Raw genomic sequence first — 21680 nt, forward strand, 5'->3', positions numbered from 1 at the left:
CAGGGTTGATTGTAATGAACTGATTAACGTATCAGAATGTTCTCTGGAGTGTTGGAGGAAACTGGAGCACCTGTGAACATACAGCTCCAAACAGGTAAGGTTTTGGTCTGGAATTGAACTCAGGGCTGTAAGGTAGTAATGCAAACAATTATGCCACCAATCTGCACATACTTTGTATTTACATTTACACATACTATACAAATCCTGCACCTGGAGAGATGCATCAGGAGCATTTACATGGAAGTGCATTACAAAACAGGCATTAACACACAAGTCACTCCATGCTTCATATTTAACTTGATACTAACTCTAATGCATCCATTAGCCTGGTACAGGTTTATAAATACAGTAGGTGATGTCTTCTGTATTTCTGTTCCACATGCATTAGTGCACTCCGGGCTTGATTCAGACCCGGTCGCAAGTGCTGAGGGCTCGCAACCGGGTCGATGTTTGGCCACTGGGCATATGCACGATGGAGCCGGCTCTGTCGTGCGCATGCGCAAGATCCGGCTAGCGACGGGTGCTCCGTCGCTCCGGGTCTCGCACCAAAGGGGGCGAGCTGTCGATGGTGAGTGACAGCTCGCCCCATTTGGTAGGCATGGCCGGGGGGTGGCTTCCCAAACAGAGGTGGTCCCAAGCAAACGCCTGCCATTTGTGGGTGGCCCCACTGACATTACCAGTGATGTCAGTGGGAGAGCTTCCGGCTCTGAAGGAGATAGAAGCTCTCTGGGGCTTGTGGCCACGAGACCATACCACAAGGGTCTCGTCGCAAACCCGATGGTCGCGATGGTCTTGACCATCGCGACCATCAACCTGGCCGCTCGCTATAGCTGTGGGTGGTCGGCCAGGAGGCCACACAAAAAAAAAAAAAAATGCCCTGATTCAGAGTGAGTGCTTTTTCAGAGCGTCCGGCTCTGATCAGGGCCTCTGTTTTGGGTTGTACATCTTTTAACATACTTGCAACTAAATACACATGTGGAAACATAAGTGTACAAGCATTTGCACAAAAAGTACACCTTTATTTTCTACTCTAGATAGTGTCAATAGTTTATAACTATCCGTAATTTCCTCAGCCAGTCCTAGGTTTTAAAGACATTGGGACTATGCCAATGTACTAATAATAGCGGCACTGCCCCGATTATTTTGTATCAATCTCCCAGGGAATATCATTGTAAATATCCTGGCTATGTACTACAGGGAACTAACAGGGACAGTGGTTGCGGTAACCACTGTCCCCGTGAGTTATATCCCTGGCATTTAGGGGAAGTATTTCACAGAAGTAAAAGACTTCCTTGGGGGAAGCTGACATTGCGCAATGCGCACAGCGTAAGCTACCGGGGCCAGCTGGTGGCTATCGGAGAGAGATCGAAAGATCTATCTCCTGCCCCTCGAGCCCCCATTGTAGATACAGTAGTTTCATAGTAGATACATATCCTTGTAAATTGTTTCCTATTCATGTTTGATGCAATTCTTCTTATCTGTTCTTATCCTTTAACCCTAAATGCACTATAATCATATTCAGTAAATTTAACATGAGGGGATTTGTAGTGCTCGAATATCCAACGCCATAATATCTCATGTAACCTGCATAGATAAATGGTCTCAACAGCAAAATGTTATGTAAAATATTGGCAAACATGGATACATATTCAGAATATTTCATATTTGGAAACAAATTTATTGAAAATCGGATTTTATGTTACACCGTGATTATCAACAATTAACATTGCAGCGCACATACTGTATCTTGTTTACCTCCTTGTACTACTGCTCAGGTCAGCTGCTTCCTTGTCCATGGTGACTTTTCATCTAAACAATTCATCTATACATTTTACTGTATGTCAGGACCTCCCCTATGTATAAGCCTTGAACTCTGTGGCCAGCAGTGTAAAATTCCTCTCTATCCCAAACACTCAATCCTCAGCTGTTATTCTACAAAGCCCAGCATAGTAGAGGTTAATCTGTTGCACAATGTGCTGTGTCACATACAGATCTGTATGATAATTGCAGAGAGCTTTATCATGCTGTCTTCTGGTGTGTAAAAACACAAGTGTGAGCAACAGATCTTTCTTTTTACCATATAAAACAGAGGTATTCAACATATAGCCTAATAACAAAACTGCATCAGGGCATTCTAGGATGTATAGTTCAACAGCAGCACCAGAACCACAAATTGAATATCCCTATACCCCTGATATAGAGATTTAAATAGTTGTTTTTTTTTCCTCTTAAGTTTAGCCTAACCTTTCCATAGATGTTAGGTTACTGTGACCCTTGTATCCAGCCCATCTGTGTCACCCATGTTGTCTGCCCCCTCCCCTTTAGAATGTAAGCTCTCACGAGCAGGGCCCTCTTCCCTCATGTGCTTCTCCTTCACTTAATTATACTCTCATTTACAACAGCACCCAACCCTTGGTTACAGACACCATGCTGCTTATTTAAGTGTTATGCAGCAATGTATAAATCATGTATCTGTCCTGTATTGTTTGTACTGTTAATTTCTGTTTTCTTATGTGCTCATTTGTTTATGTACTGTGTAAGGCGCTGCGGAACCCTTGTGGCACCATATAAATAAAGGATAATAATAATAATATACAGTGGCGTAACTAGGGCAGGGCGAGTGGGGTGCATGCCCTAGGTGCCGTTGGACCAGTGGCGCGGGAGGGCACCGCCGGCCACGTTACCGGCCCGCCCGCCCTAGTTAGCCAGTGTAGTGCCGACCACAATGAGTGCGGTCAGCGCTACACATTTACACAGGACCGGCGCTAGGCTTCCAGCGCCGGTCCTGTGCTTCATACCTGAGCCCGTTCCCTCCCCCTGAGTGGTTGCCCAATAGCGCTAGGAGGCGGGCACAGGCTGTGCATAACACACGCATCACCGCCAGCGCTGGCGGCGATGCGTGTGTTAAACAGCAGCCAATGAGAGTCAGATAGACTCTCATTGACTGCTGCAGCACCCACTGCAAGAGCCGGACTTCCGTCCAGCTCCTGCAGTGGGTAATGGGACTGACGTCATGATGTCATGACGTCTGTCCCATAATGCTGAGCGCGCCAGCCCGGGCGGACTGGAGGGAAGCGGCGTCAGGAGCGGCATCGCGGAGTCGCGGACAAGAGCAGGAGCAGCATGGATTCAGGTAAGTATATTTTTATATATATATATATATTTTTTAACCTATCTGGGGAGGGGGGTGGCTTCTACTGGGGGGACCTCTACTGGGGGAGGGGTGGCTACTACTGGGGGCACCATTATTGGGAGGACCTCTACTGGGGGCACTTAATTAGGAGGGGGAACCTCTACTGGGGACTACTACTTGGGGTGGGAACTACCACTGGGGGCATTATAAAATGGGCCTACTACTAGAGGCACTGCACTTGGGGGACCACTACTGTGGGCAATAATAGGAAGGGCCACTACAGGGGGCACTGGATAGGGGGGATCACTACTGGGTGCCTGCATAAGGGGACCACTACTGGGAAAACTGCATGGGGGGGACTACTGCTGGGGGCACTATATAAAGGGCACTGCATAGAGGGGGGCTACTACTGGGGGCACCATATAAAGGGCACTGCATAAGGGGATACCGCTACTGGGTGCACTGCATTTTGGGGACTGCTACTGGGGGCACTGCATAAGGGGGAACACTACATGGGGCACTGCATTTGGGGGGCCACTACTGGGGGTACTGAGTAAGGGGAACTAATTGGGGGTTGTATAAGGGGGACCACTACTGGGGATACTGTATAAGGGGCACTACTATGGGCCTGCATAAGAGGGACCACAACTGCATACTGGGGGTACTGTATAAGGGGTACTACTGGGGTTAAGGTGCATATGGATAGGAAAGTTTAGTGTGAAAATAAAGGGGTGTGTCATGTTGACACGCCCCATTTTTAAGTGACCACGCCCATTTTTTGCTGCGCGCACCTTCAACGCACACACATCGAGGGGGTGGGGGGGGCTCCCTTTTCAAATTTGCCCTGGGCTCCAAATACCCTAGTTACACCACTGATAATATGGCAAGTACCATAAACAGCATACCTGTTGCTTTGATATCTGTAGTATAAATGTAATACTGCGTTCCTGTATGCAGTAAGTCTAAACACCTAACACCTTGTATTTAGTATAAAGATATTTTAAGTCACTCACCTGCTCTTGGAGTTCTCTGCAAAACCTTATCCACAGCAGCAGTTGGAGACTAACAGCCTAGAGCAGGATACTAGCAGTGTAGTCCTCAATAATGAACACACACAGCTTGGTATGCTGCATAACAACTCCTGCCTAATCCATGCAACGATACAAAAGGGCAAGGCAACAACAGGTCAGAGTCTAGTTCCAAAGGCTTGCAGCAAGATATCTAATATGCAGGTGAAGTCCAGTTCCAGGTCTGGCAACAAGGTATTCAATATGCGGGGCTAAAGCAGAGATAATAGCCACAGGCTAAAAGCCCCCATAATGTACATCAGAGATTGATTGCAGCAATCGTGCAATTTGCAATCGATTGTGTATAAAAATCTTTCCCTTTTTCAATCGATTGTGGCAATTCTGCAATCGATTGAAAAAGGGAAAGATTTTTATACACAATCGATTGCAAATTGCACGATTGCTGCAATCAATCTCTGATGTATGGGGGCCTTCAGAGTCAGCAGCAAAGTGTCTGTCGTTGGATAAATCAGGTGAGATTGCCTAAAATTCCATCTGGCAGGTTCAAAAGTTACAAAAAAGAAACAGTATTCCTGTAATGGGGCAATCACAGGACTGAAATATTCAGTTACAAATTACATTTCTAGTAATGATCTGGACCCAAATAGAAATAATTGGGGAAGTATAATTAAAATAGAAATGTATGTATTTTCTTAAAATAGCAAGCAAGCAAAATATAAAACAAACATATAGAATGTGAATATCGCACATGAAATTGAATAAAGATTGTGTGTTGTCCAAAATGTCTTATAGTGTATCTGTGCCTTCATTTTTGCACTTATATTAATTCATGTACCCATGTAGTCCTGTCACCGGAAAAGGAATTCTTTATTTGGTGATTCTTATAGGGTGGCTGGGACCAATAATTGCAAAGCTATTCTGAGCTCATCCTAACTAGAAATGCACTTCTTTCACATAGAGTAAATATAGTCTGTTTAAAGAGATTATAAGGGGTAAATTTACTAAGAATCATGTCTGGTCTGAGTTGAAACACTCACAGCATCGATAAAACACAGGAGACTTTTGACAGCTGAAACACTGAAATTTACCAAGAATTGTGTTTTGCTGAATCATGTTTATCGATGGTGTACTGTATACGATCGTGTTTATCCCGAGTTCCCTGTGTCTGACCCCAGCCAAACACTTCCGAACATGCATCCTGTACATACTGTATCAGTGAGGTACTGTATGTGCAGGCTGCATGTGTGTATTCTGTTTAAAAAAACTTAAAAAGATAGAAAAAAAAATTACTTGGGTTCCCCCCAAAAGCATAACCAGCCCCAAGCTCAGTGAGCCAGTTCTGGTTCTAAAAGTATGGGGGACAAAATGTGTGTATTTTAAGAACCATTTTAAGAACCAGCACTGGGCTCTGTGAGCCGGACCTGGTTTTAAAAACATTGGGAGGCGTTGCATTGTGTTCCCCATATTTATTAAACCAGCACCAGGCTGAAACTAGTCAGAGTGTAATGGCACAGACAGGGGATCCTTTCACCTGGTCACCCCAGGTAGAAGCCCTCAAGTGAATCACCTGTTATTATTAGCACTTTATGTTTGGAGCATAATCAAAAAGGTAGTTCCTTTCCTTATTTCTTTATTCGTATAAAGCTGGCCAACCACTATACAATTTTCCCATTGGGAGCAAATGACAGTCGATCCTATGGTTTTAAACACTGAAAAAAGGACAAAATAAATTGTTCAAATTGGATACATTTGTGTGTTTTAACCAATTTGTGTGAACAACCATTTCCCAGTGTTTGTGAGGAAATGGACGATTGTCATTTGCTCCCATACATTACCAGGTTTTCATTCCAACCAGCCAGATTGGACAGATATCTGACAGAAAATTGTATAGTGGATGCCCAGCTTTATTCTTTTTATATATCATTATAAGAACAGTAAATATTCCCTAATATTATGAGCACAGTGAATTGGATGAGTTAGCCATAGGGAGGTCAATCCCGGGTTCAGGATCAGTGGAATCCTGGGTTTTTGGAATAAAATAGTCAGGATTTGAATCCCAGGATTCAAATCGGAGGATTCAATCCCAGGATTCAAATCGGAGGGAGCTCCGTCGTGCGCATGCACACTAGGGCACCATCGACCCGCTTGCGAGCGCCCAGTGCTCGCGAGCGGGTCTGAATCAGGCCCTGAGAGTTTTAAATGTCATAATCATTCTTTGCATGCTGAAATCAATTAGAAGTAACTATTTTCACATCGGAAACATTTTCATTGTTGTGCAGTGGAATCGGCATCCACATTGTTGATACCAGGCCTATACTTTAAACAGTGATAATAGATGGCAAGTATGCTAGCCAATGATGTCTGGTTGCATACAACCTCTCATAGTTTGGACATATACAGTAGCAACAGATTATTATCCATATATACCACGAATGGGACCCCATTGAGGTAATCATGGAAATTATCACAACACTCCATTTCACAGCTAAGAATTCTAATTTGTGAGCTGGGTACATGCGGATAGTTCCCGGGTGACAAAAGAAAATGGTCTCAATTCAGTTTGATATTTTTGGTACAACACTTATTTTTGGTACAACACTTCTCAAAAATTCTTCCAGAGAGGTATCAATGTGCAAGATATAGGGGAAAATTTACTAGGAATACTTTTTGGTTAATTTGGCCAATTTCAGGTGTGCGATTTTGAAAATTGGAAATGTATTAATGGTCAAATGGCATCGATATCGCATGTCAAACATTACTTCGCAAAACAAATTGAGTCAAATCGCCATCGAAACCAACAGTGTCAAAACAACATTGGTCCAAATGCAATTCACAAGTTTACTAAGTTTTGTGTTATCCAAATCAACTACACTCGCACCCAAATTGCACCTCAATACACAAAATCAATGCACTTCTTTTAAAAATCGTATTGACATCTGAAAATCATTTTATATAATTTCAACATAAGCATCCAATGTATTTGATAGAATATATCTATGAAAAAACAATGTTAGGGTGTCTCTCTTTCTGCAGCATATAATTGGCATGCTTATTAGTGACATTATTCAAAATGACATTTAGCAGTGAAGTATGTCAATCTATTTTTCATACACACTTTTTCTATAACAGGTCAGGGTGTTTACACATTTTTTATTCTAAAGTATTCCTAGTCATTTAGTCATTATTTGAAGGTGTGTTAGATATAAAATACAAATTAGTTCATGATAACTGATTTTATATTCTAATATACAGTATAATAAATAAAACAATGTTATTTTAATGAACAAGTTTTATTAAGTCAATACCTGCATTTTATTTTCGTACAGGCTTTTAGTGAAATTTTTTTTGTTATGAAAAATAAATTCACACCAAAAGGAAATAAACAAAAATAAATGCCCCTTATTTTTTTATAAATACAGATATATTTAATTTTTTTTTTTGGTGCAGCATAGAAATCAAAGAGAAAAATATATGTATTTTATCAGCATACAACAAAAAAATTGAAGACATATTTTTAAACATTATTTTTATTTTAGTTGGCTGACTAGGGAAGGAAGATGAGCGGCTTGGACCTGCAGCTCCACCTGTGGTGCAAATCCCACTCCTAGGTGGTGTGTATGCAGGTGAAGGGTTTAAACTGTTACCATTAGTACATTTAACCTCAGGGACTCTACTCATTATAGTAGCACTTAAAGTGACGATATTTTGATTCATGTCCCTTACCACAATAGTTTGAGTTTCAAGTGTTTTGGCCATCAATTCTAGCCTTGTCATTTCTGACAAGTGTCCCATTTGTCTGTCCATTAGGGTCATACAGAATGTCAGTCATGAAATGCTGTCATGGACAATACAAATGCAGAAACAAAATCACCAGATGTATTTGTTGCTGGCTCATGTAAATCAGGGCTGGATGGGCTTGGTGTTTGGGGTCTTTGTGGTGTTACAGGAAACTGGTTTAAAGTCACCATTTCCACTTCTGTCTCCCCAGGATGACCACGTGGCTGTATTCTTCTTTCCTGAAAAATAGCCCTGGATGATGGTATTTAAAGGTAGACATAATACACTCCTACATTATACCCCAATGTGGTCCAAGTAGTTGAACCTGTTTCTTCAGTATATCTGATAAATTGATATTTTTATAATTGCATAGGCATTTTTATTGGCCCAATAAATTAATTTTCCTATAGTACAAAATTCTGTTTTGGAGTGGATGTACACGCATGGAGATTTGAATTTCTATATACTTATATTTAGATCTGAAAAAAAATCCATCTGGCAAAATATTTCAAGATTGATTCAGATAAGCACTTCTCAATTTACTTTATTTATGGGGCTACACATTGATGCTAATCTTTGAAGTATCTGCTAGAAAAAGTTGTGTAAATATATATATATATATATATATATATATATATACCAACGAACTGTCTCTCCCATGTGAGGTGTAGCAACCCCCAGGAAAAAACAAAACACAGGAGGCACTCCCTTAGAAAAATTAAAAAAATTTAATATACTTAAATCATGGTGAACAAAAGGTACAACAGCATGTCGACGTTTCAAGGTCCGCAGACCTTTTCATCTGGACTGTATAACTGGTGACACCTCACATGGGAGAGACAGTTCGTTGGTATACATTGTTTAGGAAGGCACCCCGTCCTTTGTATCATTCTCTGAGTGCTGAACTTTTGCTGTATATATATATATATATATATATATATATATAGTGTGCATGTGATAGAAAGATTTATATAAACACATAATTGCAAACCACAAATTTGATAAATAAATTGAGATCACAAAAGGAGAGAGGGTCTTGATAGTGAAAGCTTATATTGTACAGGAGCTGTCGGTAAAGGTAGATGGGAACAAAGTAGGGGAGTGCAAAGGCTTGAGATTTTAAAGAAGGGGTGGTAGGATTGAATGAGGAGATTAGCTTTAAGGACATGTTCAAAGGCTGGGAGGCAGGACGAAAGTCTGATTTAATGTGTAAAGCCATTCCAGAGTTTGGGATCAGCACAGGAGAAACCCTGGAGGCAACCTTGTGAAGAGGTATCAGGGAAGAGGTGAGTGACAGCCATTGGCTAAAGGTAGTGGGTGGGAGGGTGTGTGTGTGGGAATGGCTAGATATGTAGAAAGAAAATAGGGGTTTGTAGGTGATTACAGAGCCTTGAAGGAATCAAACTTAAAAGAGAGAGGAGAGATGTACAGTAGTCAAGTGTGGAGATATAAAATAATCAATTGAACAATTAAGATGTGAACCAAGAGCTGTGTCCCAGAGGCCAATCAAGTGGAGAGTTTGCAGGATAATTGGGTGGTCAATGGTTTCAAAGGCAGTTGCACGTCATCCCACAACTCCCGGGAGAGTAGGCATGTATGATCTAATTGCATTTGCGATAGACATCCCATTACTGCGCATGCGCCATTATTAGAATGGCTATGCATATCTTCAATGATCAAAGAATAAGCTGTGATGCTGTACGGGACTTGGGAGGGAGAGACCAAAGGATATGAGAGCCGGTTGCGGCGTAGGACGGGAGGGAGAGAACTGTGTCCCTCCTCCCATTCAGTGATCCCGCTGTATCTTTGAATACAGTAAGAAGGTTCTTAAACTAATGTGACTTGTTTGGTGTTACTATATTAACTGAGAATTGTACACAGTCCTGGTGTGATCCACCTAGTAATTCTGTGGGAAGGGTGTTCTGAGAAAATAAATGTCCAATTTATTAAAACCCAGTGTGCAAAAACTTTATGATGAACTTTCATCCGTCTAAATGCAGTCTAACCTTAATTTGTAGCAAACAGTCACTGATGGTCTCATGTCATAATGTAACATGTCTTCCCATATTCATTGGTAACAATGTTGATGTATAGCTACTCCGCCTCATAATACACACAAAAAAAGGTATTGGATACTGGTGGGCACTATTACACAGTGTGTTAGGTAAGATGTACAGATTTACCAGGGACTTGCCGCTTTACTGCTGGTCCACCCTACATACAGTACTTGCTCTATACGGTTGATGTGTGTGAGTGTAGGGGGCAATTACTATAAGGTACGGCTAGACCTAGTAATACACTAGGGGTAAATTTACTAAAGTGAGAGTTTTTAGAAGTGAGTCTTAAAAGTGATGTTGCCCATAGCAACCAATCAGATTCTAGCTATTCTCTTCTAGGAGGTGCTAATTAAATGTTAAGTAGAATCTGATTGGTTGCTATGGGCAACATCACTTCTACAATTCACTTCTAAAAACTCTCACTTTAGTAAATTTACCCCTAAATGTTAAAAATTGGTGAAAAATTATTATATTCACCTTTCCACATGCCAGCTCCGGCTCCTGTGGTAAGGTCAGGATCAAAATGGTTTTTCAAGCATTAATTATATAGCATTTATAATGAACACAACTATCAATTTGTGCCAAAGTTCATGTTCCAATGTCTCAATATGTCCCAACGAGTTTCATCCCAAGTGGGGATTTTTTCAAGGGTAGGTGATGTGGTGACCAATGTTTTCTTGGTTGTCATTATTGTCATTGTGCACTTGAAGCAGTCCTATACTTGGTGCAAAAGAGTTGTATTTATTCCCATGTACAATTCTGCATATTCTGCTGTTCCACCGACAAGTCCTCACTGAAGTTAGATTTAATGAGAGCACCCCATTACATAAAAGACACATTACTTTGATACTCACATGGTTGCTTTAAAATCATTGATGGTGAAATCACAGCAAAGAAAATGTAAGTAATTCTGCTCCTTTATTCACTTAAATAAACTAGATGAAATAAACAAATACTAATTTTACAATGCTGCCATAACAGAGTTTATATAGAATAAATAGATAGGAAATAACAGTGCGCTACCAAATTAATAGCCAGTAAGGGATTGTCAGTCCCTAAACAGATATAAAATATGTAAACAAGAGAAACTGGCGCTGGTAATATATAAATTAATGGTAAACCAGAGAAACGGATTTATCAAATAAAACATTCATTTATTATACCACAAATATTGGAATTGATAAAACAATCAAAGGATAAAAATAACAATAGAACTAAAAATGCACCCTGTAAATAATATTGTCCCTCCTGTAGGAATGGATGATAATAGGGCTGACTCCCAAACGACTGAATATGTGAACTCAGTGACAATTACCATACGATAGGTAGGTGGTCAAACAGTCCTCTTAGCTATAAGCAATGTTAGGGTCTGTAAGGAGATCCACCTAATGCTGCAGGTCCAAAGACCATGCTGGGGATTTACTCAATCAGTCCATAGTCCACAATAATTCAAATGGTGATGAAAACTTTCCAATCCTTCCAATCCTTTACAGGTAGTCACAGGTAGATATTAACAGGTGTGATGTAGGTTTAATGCATTTCGCTGTAATAATAGCATCCAACTTCATCAGAAGCATGATTTTAATGTACATGGAGACTTCTTTTATACCATGTAGATTGCAGGAAATCTAAAACACCTGAATGTCATTTGTGATAAATACATCCGTTTCTCATAATTTAAATATTAAAAATAAATAGAATTAATGGAGGTAATCTTACACACTTCACAATTATATCATAGAGATAAAACTGTAAACTTACGTGTCTTTATAAGATCCTAATCCCCATAAAGACACGACACTCCCGATCATGTGATCTGTGTGAAAAGTGACCTATTGTGAGCATTGTTTAGCTTGTATCTAGGAGACAAATATGAAGAAACAAGAAAAATGTCCGCACAGACCACTCTATAGAAGATTATCCTTCCCTTATTCCATATGAATAATCATAAATTCAATACGTAACTATTTTGGATGGAGGTGCTCCCAGGAATATAATATAACCATAAAATGAACAAAAGAAGCAAAGTATTCCTATATCGGGGCACTCACGGATTAATCGTGATGTACTCAAGTGACCAAACAATTAATAAAACATAACTTTTATTACGTCCTTAAATAATAAAAAAACAAAAGCGAAATATATTACTAAATATATAAAATAAGTGTTCTCTAGTAATAATTATTGTGTGGTAATCTTATAAATGTGCTATGTAACCACTATGGGCATATTCATTCCACACAATATAGTTTAATGTAGAATATCTCACCAGTAAACGTCTCGTACCATGATTGAAACCTATGTGAAATGGATATTGGTGATTTACTGAAGAGACTGGTGCCAGACAGCACTCAATCAATTCACTATAATCCAATTACCTCAATATATGATTGTTCTATTATTAGAGCTCTACACTCTCACAATCTTCTGGTATAGCCACAGTCTCCTAATATACCACAGTGCTGTATTGTGGCACCTAAAGGGTGTTAGAGTAATTTAAGCTGTGATACACAAGAGTAAATTGATTTAATAGCTTAACTCACAACACAGTAATATTGTCCGTTTAGATTCTCTCATGAATATTCACTGTTCTTATTACTGAGCTCTGCACCTCTGTAGTCTATTAGAACATAAACAGTGTCCTGATCAGCTGCTCTATCTGGCAGTTCTTTACTTGCAACATAGTAGCATATTAGGTTCTGTCTACTTAATGAATATTCACTGCTCTCATTAGGGAGCTTTTACACCTCCGTGATCTGTTTGTATTTAAGCTGTCTCCTAACCCACCGCTCTATCTAGCGGCTAATGATTATCTAATAAATATTCACTGCTCTCATTAATGAGCTCTGCACCTCCGTAATGTATTAGAACATGAACAGTGTTTTGCTGCTTAATCTAGTAGTTCTTTACTGGCAACATAGTAACATATTACGTTCTGGTTATTGTGTCAATATTCACTGCTCTCATTAGGGAGCTCTAGATTTCCGTGATGTGTTAGTACTTAATGAATAATCACTGCTCTCATTAGGGAGCTTTTACACCTCCGTGATTTGTTAGTACTCGAGCCGTCTCCTAGCCCACCGCTCTGTCTAGCGGCTAATAATTATCTCATGAATATTCACTGCTCTCATTACTGAGCTCTATACCTCCGTAGTCTATTAGAACAGGAACAGTGTCCTGATCTGCTACTAAATCTAGCAGTTCTTTACTGGCAATATAGTAAAATATTATGTTCTGGCCACCATATGAATATTCACTGCTCTCATTAGGGAGCTTAAGACTTCCGTGATATGTTAGTACACGAACAGTCTCCTTACCCACCGCTCTGTCTGGCGGCTTGTGATAACTCTTTAATTTAATCGTATTACTCGGTATTCAACATAAACAACATATTACAATGAGAAACACATAATTAAAAAAACCCAGGTCACGCTATGCATCGCGTGCCCATATGATCTGACGCGCGTTTCGCATGATCTGCTTTATCAAAGGAGCAACCATTTATAAGATTACCACACAATAATTATTACTAGAGAACACTTATTTTATATATTTAGTAATATATTTCGCTTTTGTTTTTTTATTATTTAAGGACGTAATAAAAGTTATGTTTTATTAATTGTTTGGTCACTTGAGTACATCACGATTAATCCGTGAGTGCCCCGATATAGGAATACTTTGCTTCTTTTGTTCATCTAGGAGACAAAGCCAGAAGTAGGTGTAGTCATGTGACATATTGTGCTAGTCTTTAGTAATGTTTAAGCCGTTACCCGGCAACTAGAAATGAGACGCAGGTCTCCTTGATGCTCAAGGTAACTCGGCTAGATGTAACATATTTGATAACATAGATATGGGATTTGCATAGTAGAAATATTTATACTTATAATCCAATTATATAATATAATGGATATCATTAAGAACATATCATGTTATCGTCATTAAAATACATATGTTTTCATTCTAAACAAACATGATTGGTAGATTCATTCCGTATATATCCATGTGTAATCGCATGACTATAAACAGTCATATGACATATTACACTGGTCTTTAATACTGTTTAAGTCATTACCCAGCAACCAAAATTAAACAATTGATCATCTATAAATTCAAGGATACTCAACTAAATATGGTATTTTCCTAAGGTTTGTTAATAGGTCACATGAATACAAAAAACACACAGTGGAATGATAATCCAATTATATAATTATAATGAAATAACATTAAAAAAATATATTTCATTGTCATTCTTAAATATATTTATTCTAGACACATATATATGTGATGAAGTAATAAATTATACATAATTGATAGTACAGTGGAGATGTAAATATTACAGCTATAGCTCTCCTTATTCTTAACCCCCAATCCCCCCCCTATTTTTTGTGTTCCAAGTCTAATATTGCTAATGTTATGATGCTAATCATTCCAAAGATAATGTAATACACGTAATTGATAGTACAATGGAGAAATAGTCACTCAAACTATGACTCTCCTTATTTAAAGCCCCCCTCTCTCCCAACCCTAATCATAACCCAGATCTAAACTAATAGATGGTATCTATGGGATATCTAGATGCAAATGATAGAAAGTGACTAAACAAGGGTCTGGATCTACAAAGTCTAATAGGAGAATCTATAAAATAGAGTTTAATTCAATAGTCTCATTGAGACCAACAGGATGCATTGAATTGAACTGTAGTATTCAAAATGCTTCCTGGCGGCAAAGATTTTGGTATCTATCCCCTCCTCTGGAGGTCCTTGGAATTGTTTCAAGACCCACAATTGAAAAACATTTTGGGTTACTGGCATGGGTTGTATTGTACTGTCTAGGGACACTATGGTTGGTACACTGATTTAAAATGTTTCTTCGTTGTTCCATGAAGCGTATTTGTTATGATCTAGAAGTGAGACCGATATAATGTAAGCCACAACTACAGGTGAGCAAATAGATGATATATTTGGTTTTGCAATTCATGAAACTTTTTAACACATTTTGATCTTTTTGTGTAGGTATAAAGATGGTAACAGTTTTCCTATCCATATGGGTACACATGTGACCTCTAACCCTGCCGCATATATAACAACCTTTTGGTCTTTGTATTAACCACTCCATACCCTCATTTTTCTTGGCAGGTTCTTTAACACTTTTAAGATGACTGGGTGCTAATATAGTTTTAAAGGATATATTTTTTTCCTATAAACAATTTGTGGAGCTGACGGAATAAGATCTCCTAGAATCTGGTCTTGTTTCAAGATAGAATAGTTGTGTCTTATAATATTTTTAATTTCTATTGCTTTAGTGTTAAATTTACATACAAATGCCAGATGTTTATTATTTTCAAATGATTCCACCCTGTCATTAGATTTTATCGTTTTGGGCTGTAGTAGTCTTTTTCTGTCCATGGCCAGAACTTGTGTATATGCTTGTGTTAGGATACTTTCTGGATATCCACACTTCCTGAAAGAATCCAGCATATTTTTTGCTTGTAACGAGAAGGTCTCAACTTTCGTGCAATTGCGCCTGTTTCCAAGGGCCATAATGTGCACTCTTGAAGTTTAAATATGAATGAGTATTTACACTCTTAATATAGTTGGAAGTAATAATATTGTTATCAATAATTTCAAGAGTCACATCCAGAAAATTTACACAGGTTCTATGAAAGCAGTGAGTGAAATGTAAATTAAATTCATTAGAGTTGAGAGAAGTGACAAAAGAAGTGGCAGAAGATCTCTGTGATATAATTGTGAAGTGTGTAAGATTGCCTCCATTAATTCTATTTATTTTTAAGATTTAAATTATGAGAAACAGATGTATTTATCACAAATGACATTCAGATGTTTTAGATTTCCTGCAATCTACATGGTATAAAAGGAGTCTCCATGTACATTAAAATCATGCTTCTGATGAAGCTGGATGCTATTATTCCAGCGAAACGCGTTAAGCCTACATCACACCTGTTAATATCTACCTTGTGACTACCTGTAAAGGATTGGAAGGATTGGAAAGTTTTCATCACCATTTGAATTATTGTGGACTATGGACTGATGCAGTATCTCTCACATGGACTTTGGACCTACAGCATTAGGTGGATCTCCTTACAGACCCGGACATTGCTTATAGCTAAGAGGACTGTTTGACCACCTACCCATCATTTGGTAATTATCGCTGAGTTCACATATTCAGTCGTTCGGGAGTCAGCCCTATTATCATCCATTCCTACAGGAGGGACAATATTATTTACAGGGTGCATTTTTAGTTCTATTGTTAGTTTTATCCTTTGATTGTTTTATCAATTCCCATATTTATGGTATAATAAATGAATGTTTTATTTGATACATCTGTTTCTCTGGTTTACCATTAATTTATATATTACCAGCGCCAGTTTCTCTTGTTTACATAACAGAGTTTATATAAATCCCAAAACAAATAAAAAATAAATCCCTAAAAAAAAGAACAACAAGTAAAAAAGGTTTTTTCATCTGCACTACAAATTAGTTATCTTACTGACATTTCAGTTTCTGATGGGAACTATACAAAAAAGTCATCACAATGTATTCAGGAACGTTTGTGATCAGTATCGAAACTATGGAATTATGTAAAGTAGGTCCGCAGTATTGCATTGTGATTCAATTGGAATTTTTCTAATACTAAATATTCATAATTTTAGTAGTAAACATTAATTAATACAAGTTAGATTTTTATTAATTCACACTTTAACTTATTGTTTTGCTACAGTAGATGGAGCTGTCAACGTGGGAGTAAACTTATTTCATAAGGGCGAGGGATAGAGCTGCTGCTGTCGGGTAGAGGGGATATGTCAATATCTGAAGGGTCCTCATCAGATTTCAGGTTGAAGTTCTGCAGGATGAAGGTAAGGAAAATAAAGAGCTCCATTTTCGCCATCCCTTCTCCAAGGCAGACCCTCCTCCCTGTGGAGAAGAGCATCACAGCTTCAGTAACTTGTATTATAAAGTTAAGTTAACATTGTATAAAAAACTAAAAAGTGAATTTACAATTGGTTTATAATTTATTTCTCATTTTCATCTGACTCTTTCATTTGTACCTATGGAAAATGGTATGAAAGCTTCATTTTTCTTGAACTTGCCATTCTCATCCAGAAAGTGACCTGGATCAAATATATCTGGGTTTTGAAAGTGTTTCGGATCCTTCAAGACAGTGGTCAGAAGAGGAAAGATGGTTGTGCCCTTCAAATAGATATTCAGAAAGATACAATAAAGCAAAGTGAAAAATGTTAAATGTCTAGTTCCCATGATTTATCTTGTAAACATTGTGAAATGATCTAACAAAGAATTGTAACCAATAGTTTTAGAGATACAGGTGGACATAACTGCATAGCTATCATAACACTGTGACCTCATTCAGATGGTAAACACGGTAATAATGAGTGGTAGTCCTGCACAGAGAGACTTTTGAGGTCTTTCGTTAGTGAGTATAGTTTCTTTTATGCTATTCCTCTTTCCTATACACCAGAATTTAACCTAAGAATTCTATTTGGTCATTAGTAGTCTAAAACTTATTCCATACATACATATACAGATAAAAATGAAAATTGGAAGGGGGTGCAGCCTGACTCACTGATCAGTGTCAAATGCAAATGTTCACAAGAAAGAATGTGGTGAGTATAGTATTTCCCATGAAGATTTTTTTCTATATATAATTAAACATATGAATTAATTATATTCTTTCAAGAGACAATCTGGATTATAGGCTATTCCTCGAGTGTGGTGACATATACTCGCGTCTTACTTTCATTTCGATTTTCTCATTCAGATGGCGCCAGCATAGTCTATTTCTAAAACAAAGAACTTCCCTAGCTTGTGGCATTTTCCTCCATAAAACAATCAATGCTGTTGTGAAGTTTGCTATATGCTGCTGCAATTAATAACACCAATGGATAAAAATACAAGTTGAAAAACTCTCACAATAATACATAGAAGCAGGGAGGTTTGAGGCTCGCTCCATAATTACTTAAAATAATATGATTAATTGGAGATAGTGGATGGAACTGCTCACAGGCATTTTAAGGGAGGAGGGGGCCCATGTGCACTCCTCATGCGGGGCCACCTCCTCTCTTCATGGTGGCTGGCAGCCGACTGACGCGGCTGGCCAGCCACCGGAGCGTTAGTAGACTCTGGGCACTAGAGTGTGCCTGAAGTCTGCTGCGCATGCGCAGAACACTGGAAAAATGGCTGCGGTGGCCATTTTTGCGGTGTTCTAAGCAGCAGTGACACCTGACATGGGATCACAGACAGGTAAGTTTAAAAATAATATGGGTGCAGGGTGTGTGGTGTGGGGCCCCCCTGGCCCAGGGGCCCATGTGCCCCGCACACATTGCTCCCATTATAGATACACCACTGGAACTGCTTTGGTAACATGCTGTGAAGATAACAATTTTGTTCAACATTCTTTATTTTATACCATTGCCTAAAAGTTGATGTGTCTAAGTCAAGCAATTGCAAAGGCACATCTGATTTCATAAGGGTGAATTAAAAACTAAGAGTAAATCATATTATTGAATGAAGTTACATATTGCTACTAAGCAGCAAGACTTACACAGCAGACCTACAATAATGATATTATACTTAACATTTCAAGCATTTAGTTGAAAATTGTTATAAATTACTGTCACAGATAATCATTAGGAAAGAGAATGTCTGGTGTTAAATATTGTAATGCGGTCAGGGCCAGACTGGCCATTGGGCACTTTTGGCAAAGCCAGAAGGGTCAATGGCCTCAGGGCTGGCTCGAGGAGTGCAGCTGCACAGGTTGAAAGTCACATTCCGGACTTTGGAGGTGTCCCCAGCCTCCATCACCCCACCTGAGTTTATGGTATGAGCTCAGGGGGAAGGAAGGGGTGAGGCAGTGATGGGCCGGTGTGCTCTGTTAGGCCGGACAGAGCCCCAGTCCATCCCTGAATGTGGTAACTATCCTGGCCTATTTATGTCCTATGCAAATATCCGCTGATATTCGGACACAGCTATGTAACCACACCACCAGCATCCCTTCAGGTGTGAGAGATCAGCTGTCCTCACTGGTAATAGCATTTATACTTACCCCATATTTGGTGCAGAAGAAACAACTAAAAAAAGTCTAAATTCTGCATACACTCAACTCAGAATAGTTGCAAATTTGTCCTCATGCCCACGACACACCCACAGAATGCTTCTCCTACATGTGAATGACACATTACCATCCATTTAGTCAGTGGTGAGAAATGACTAAGATGCATATGACTCAGAATCTCTCATACTGTAGATGCTCATTGATCGTTTTCCCGGGTGTGCTGGATGATCGATATCAATCATCCAGCACACCATCAACCCACCAATGATGGCCAACAACCGGGATCAATGATCGTGGGTCCCTATAGTAACCAGGTCCATATGCCTGCATGCATGGGCGATGGATGATATCAATATTGTCCATATGTGCCCACATATCGCAGGTCGTTGGTGGGTTGGAGGTACCAAAAAATGCACAATATGAACGATAATGATATAATCAATATCATTATCGTTCACATCGTGCATTTTAATCACACCGTGTGTGCGCACCTTAAGTTGCGCGGTTTGCTAAAAATGCTAGAAACTGCTGCATTCTGAATTGGGTGCAATTCCGAATCAGGAACAAAGTATATTGGATAAATTTCTGTAAGGTGTGCCCATAATTGGACAAAAGAAACAGAAAAGCTTCTTACCACTAGAGATGTGCGGATCGGTTCTCCAGAAATCTTAATATGGTTCCGTGTGGGACTTCCACATTGAATATTAACATTATCGGGCAGTAAAAGTATTTTCGCTCCCCAGCCACTAAATAATGGCAGTGGAGGATGCATCTATTATCCATCTGAAAGCCGATTAGAGTACTTTGCATCTAAGTAAGTTTTTAATGGATTTGAGATTGCATCGGTGCGCGGGCTGGATGACTCGTGGGATCTACATTTCCCAGCAACCAACAAGCTCTCTCTAGGACATGCTCACTTATGGTTCGCGAGACGGAGACATGCAATTACCGGAAGTGAATGGGACATGGGATAATCAGGGTGGGACACACTCCAGGTTCACATCCGTGCCAGCTATGCCATCAACCCATCCAGATTCACAAGGAACAGGGTAAGATTGACAACTTTAGCAACCAATAGTGTCTATTTAAATAATGCAAACCTGTTTTTGATTGACAGCTGTGGCTGTTATAATGATTGAAAGATTATATCTTAAGAGGCCATGTATTAATTACAGACATATTGTTATGTTAAATGGGAAAATTATTTCATATTTTCCTAATTATGGTTTTAATTATGTGCACATATTGATGTTTTATTTTTTTGCTGGTATATAACAAGGACATGTAATTAATGTCATGTGACACTCATGTGATTGGTTAAGACTGGTTTATATACCAGGGTATTGGGAATTCCTCCTCACCTTGATAAAGACCACGGACTGGTCGAAACATGTTGGTGGAGGAGATGTTTGCAACCATTTTATGACGAGGGAGGAGGACAGATATTCCTGTTGGTGGTATACCCGGGTATATTAAAACCACTGTTGAATTGAGGCCCTGCTTGTCTCGCACCATATCTGCTAGCAGTGCATTATTAGCACTTTTTTTTCGCTTTTATTTAATAAAAGGTTTTATGCTATATTGTTTTCCTTTTTGTTCCATATATGCATTGGGAGTGGCACTTCCTATATTGGGACATTTGGGAGAACATTATCAAAGTCGGAAATAGCGGAAAAAGATTTATGGAAAAAAGACTTCTTCAAGTGATTAAAAATCTAGGACCACGGTTTCTGTACAGGATTACCTGACATCTGGACAATACCTTATTTTGATGTAAAGCACTTACAGCATATGAGCCATCCTAATTTTTTTCTCTTGTATGTTGGATAAATGTCTGTAAGGTGTGCCCATAATTAGATAAAAGAAACAGAAAAGCATCTAACCACTAGAGATGTGCGGTTCGGTTCTCCAGAAATCCGAATCCACACAAATTTGTGAATCCAGGTAAATTCGAGTCACGGTTCTGATCTTTTTGCGGTTCGGAATTCGGATTTTAAATCCGAATTTTGAGTTTTGTAATGCATAAATTACATTATTTTAGCTGTTTTTAAAACTTTGTATCTATTTGTTTCTTGAAAAATCCAGATCCAAAACCAAAACACTTGAGGGTGGTTTTGCAAAACCAAATCCAGATCCAAAACCATGAAGGAGATACAGATCCAAAACCAAGACATGGGGGCCTGTGCACATCCCTACTTACCACCTAACAGACTTGTGTCTAGAGTGTTGTCACTAAATGCCATCCTCCCACATTATATCTCTAATCACTCTACATAAACATCCACTACCGGGAATCATGTACTGTACTTTCCTTTGCTTATCTGCATCTTATGTTTCTTGCTTACATATAATTTTATTTACTTTAAGAATTATATGAATGCACTTAATCAAACCCTTTTAATTCATGCATATTTAAAGTTTTGATTGTTAGTCAATTATTATCCCAGTAAAAAATTGACTTACATAAAAAAAATATACTGTACATGAAGCTTACATGCAATAAGTTAATATATGTGTCCTCTTGCATCTTTGCCACTTTTGCAGAAAATAGCACCATACATGGCATGAGTCATGTACCCGCCAGTGGGTTTGCGTGCT

The 21680-nt window shown here is 39.0% G+C and overlaps 2 protein-coding genes and 1 long non-coding RNA gene across 15 annotated transcripts in view; 1 reads left to right on the forward strand and 2 right to left on the reverse strand.

Annotated features, from left to right (window-relative positions):
* LOC148502862 (cytochrome P450 2C20-like) overlaps nt 1–4235 on the reverse strand; it is a 31957-nt gene extending 27722 nt beyond the window's left edge. For 2 of the 6 annotated variants that reach the window (XM_088449278.1, XM_088449274.1), the window contains exons 1-2: nt 4147–4225; nt 1–125 (exon numbers count right to left, since the gene is read on the reverse strand). Coding sequence is in view for 1 of the 6 variants with exons in the window: in XM_088449273.1 (XP_088305399.1) it covers nt 1756–1796 (41 nt within the window). In the remaining 5 variants the exon portion in view is untranslated. Of the gene's footprint in view, nt 126–1755; nt 1974–2244; nt 2295–4146 lie in introns of those variants that run through there. The other 4 variants (XM_088449276.1, XM_088449275.1, XM_088449277.1 and 1 more) reach the window with 4 other exon arrangements.
* LOC148502863 (uncharacterized) lies at nt 18–16900 on the forward strand. The gene is made up of 3 exons (XR_015869962.1): nt 18–94; nt 8150–8210; nt 16734–16900. It is a non-coding gene; the product is annotated as an uncharacterized LOC148502863 (long non-coding RNA).
* LOC148502864 (cytochrome P450 2C8-like) overlaps nt 16746–21680 on the reverse strand; it is a 26575-nt gene continuing 21640 nt past the window's right edge. For all 8 annotated transcript variants that reach the window (XM_088449308.1, XM_088449310.1, XM_088449309.1 and 5 more), the window contains 2 exons: nt 17062–17203; nt 16746–16927 (listed from right to left, as the gene is read on the reverse strand). In XM_088449308.1, the coding sequence (XP_088305434.1) occupies nt 16746–16927; nt 17062–17203 (324 nt within the window). The remainder of the gene's footprint in view (nt 16928–17061; nt 17204–21680) is intronic.

This window comes from Taudactylus pleione, unplaced genomic scaffold (genome assembly GCF_031769625.1).
Source record: "Taudactylus pleione unplaced genomic scaffold, aTauple2 ptg000481l, whole genome shotgun sequence".
NCBI lineage: Eukaryota > Metazoa > Chordata > Amphibia > Anura > Myobatrachidae > Taudactylus > Taudactylus pleione.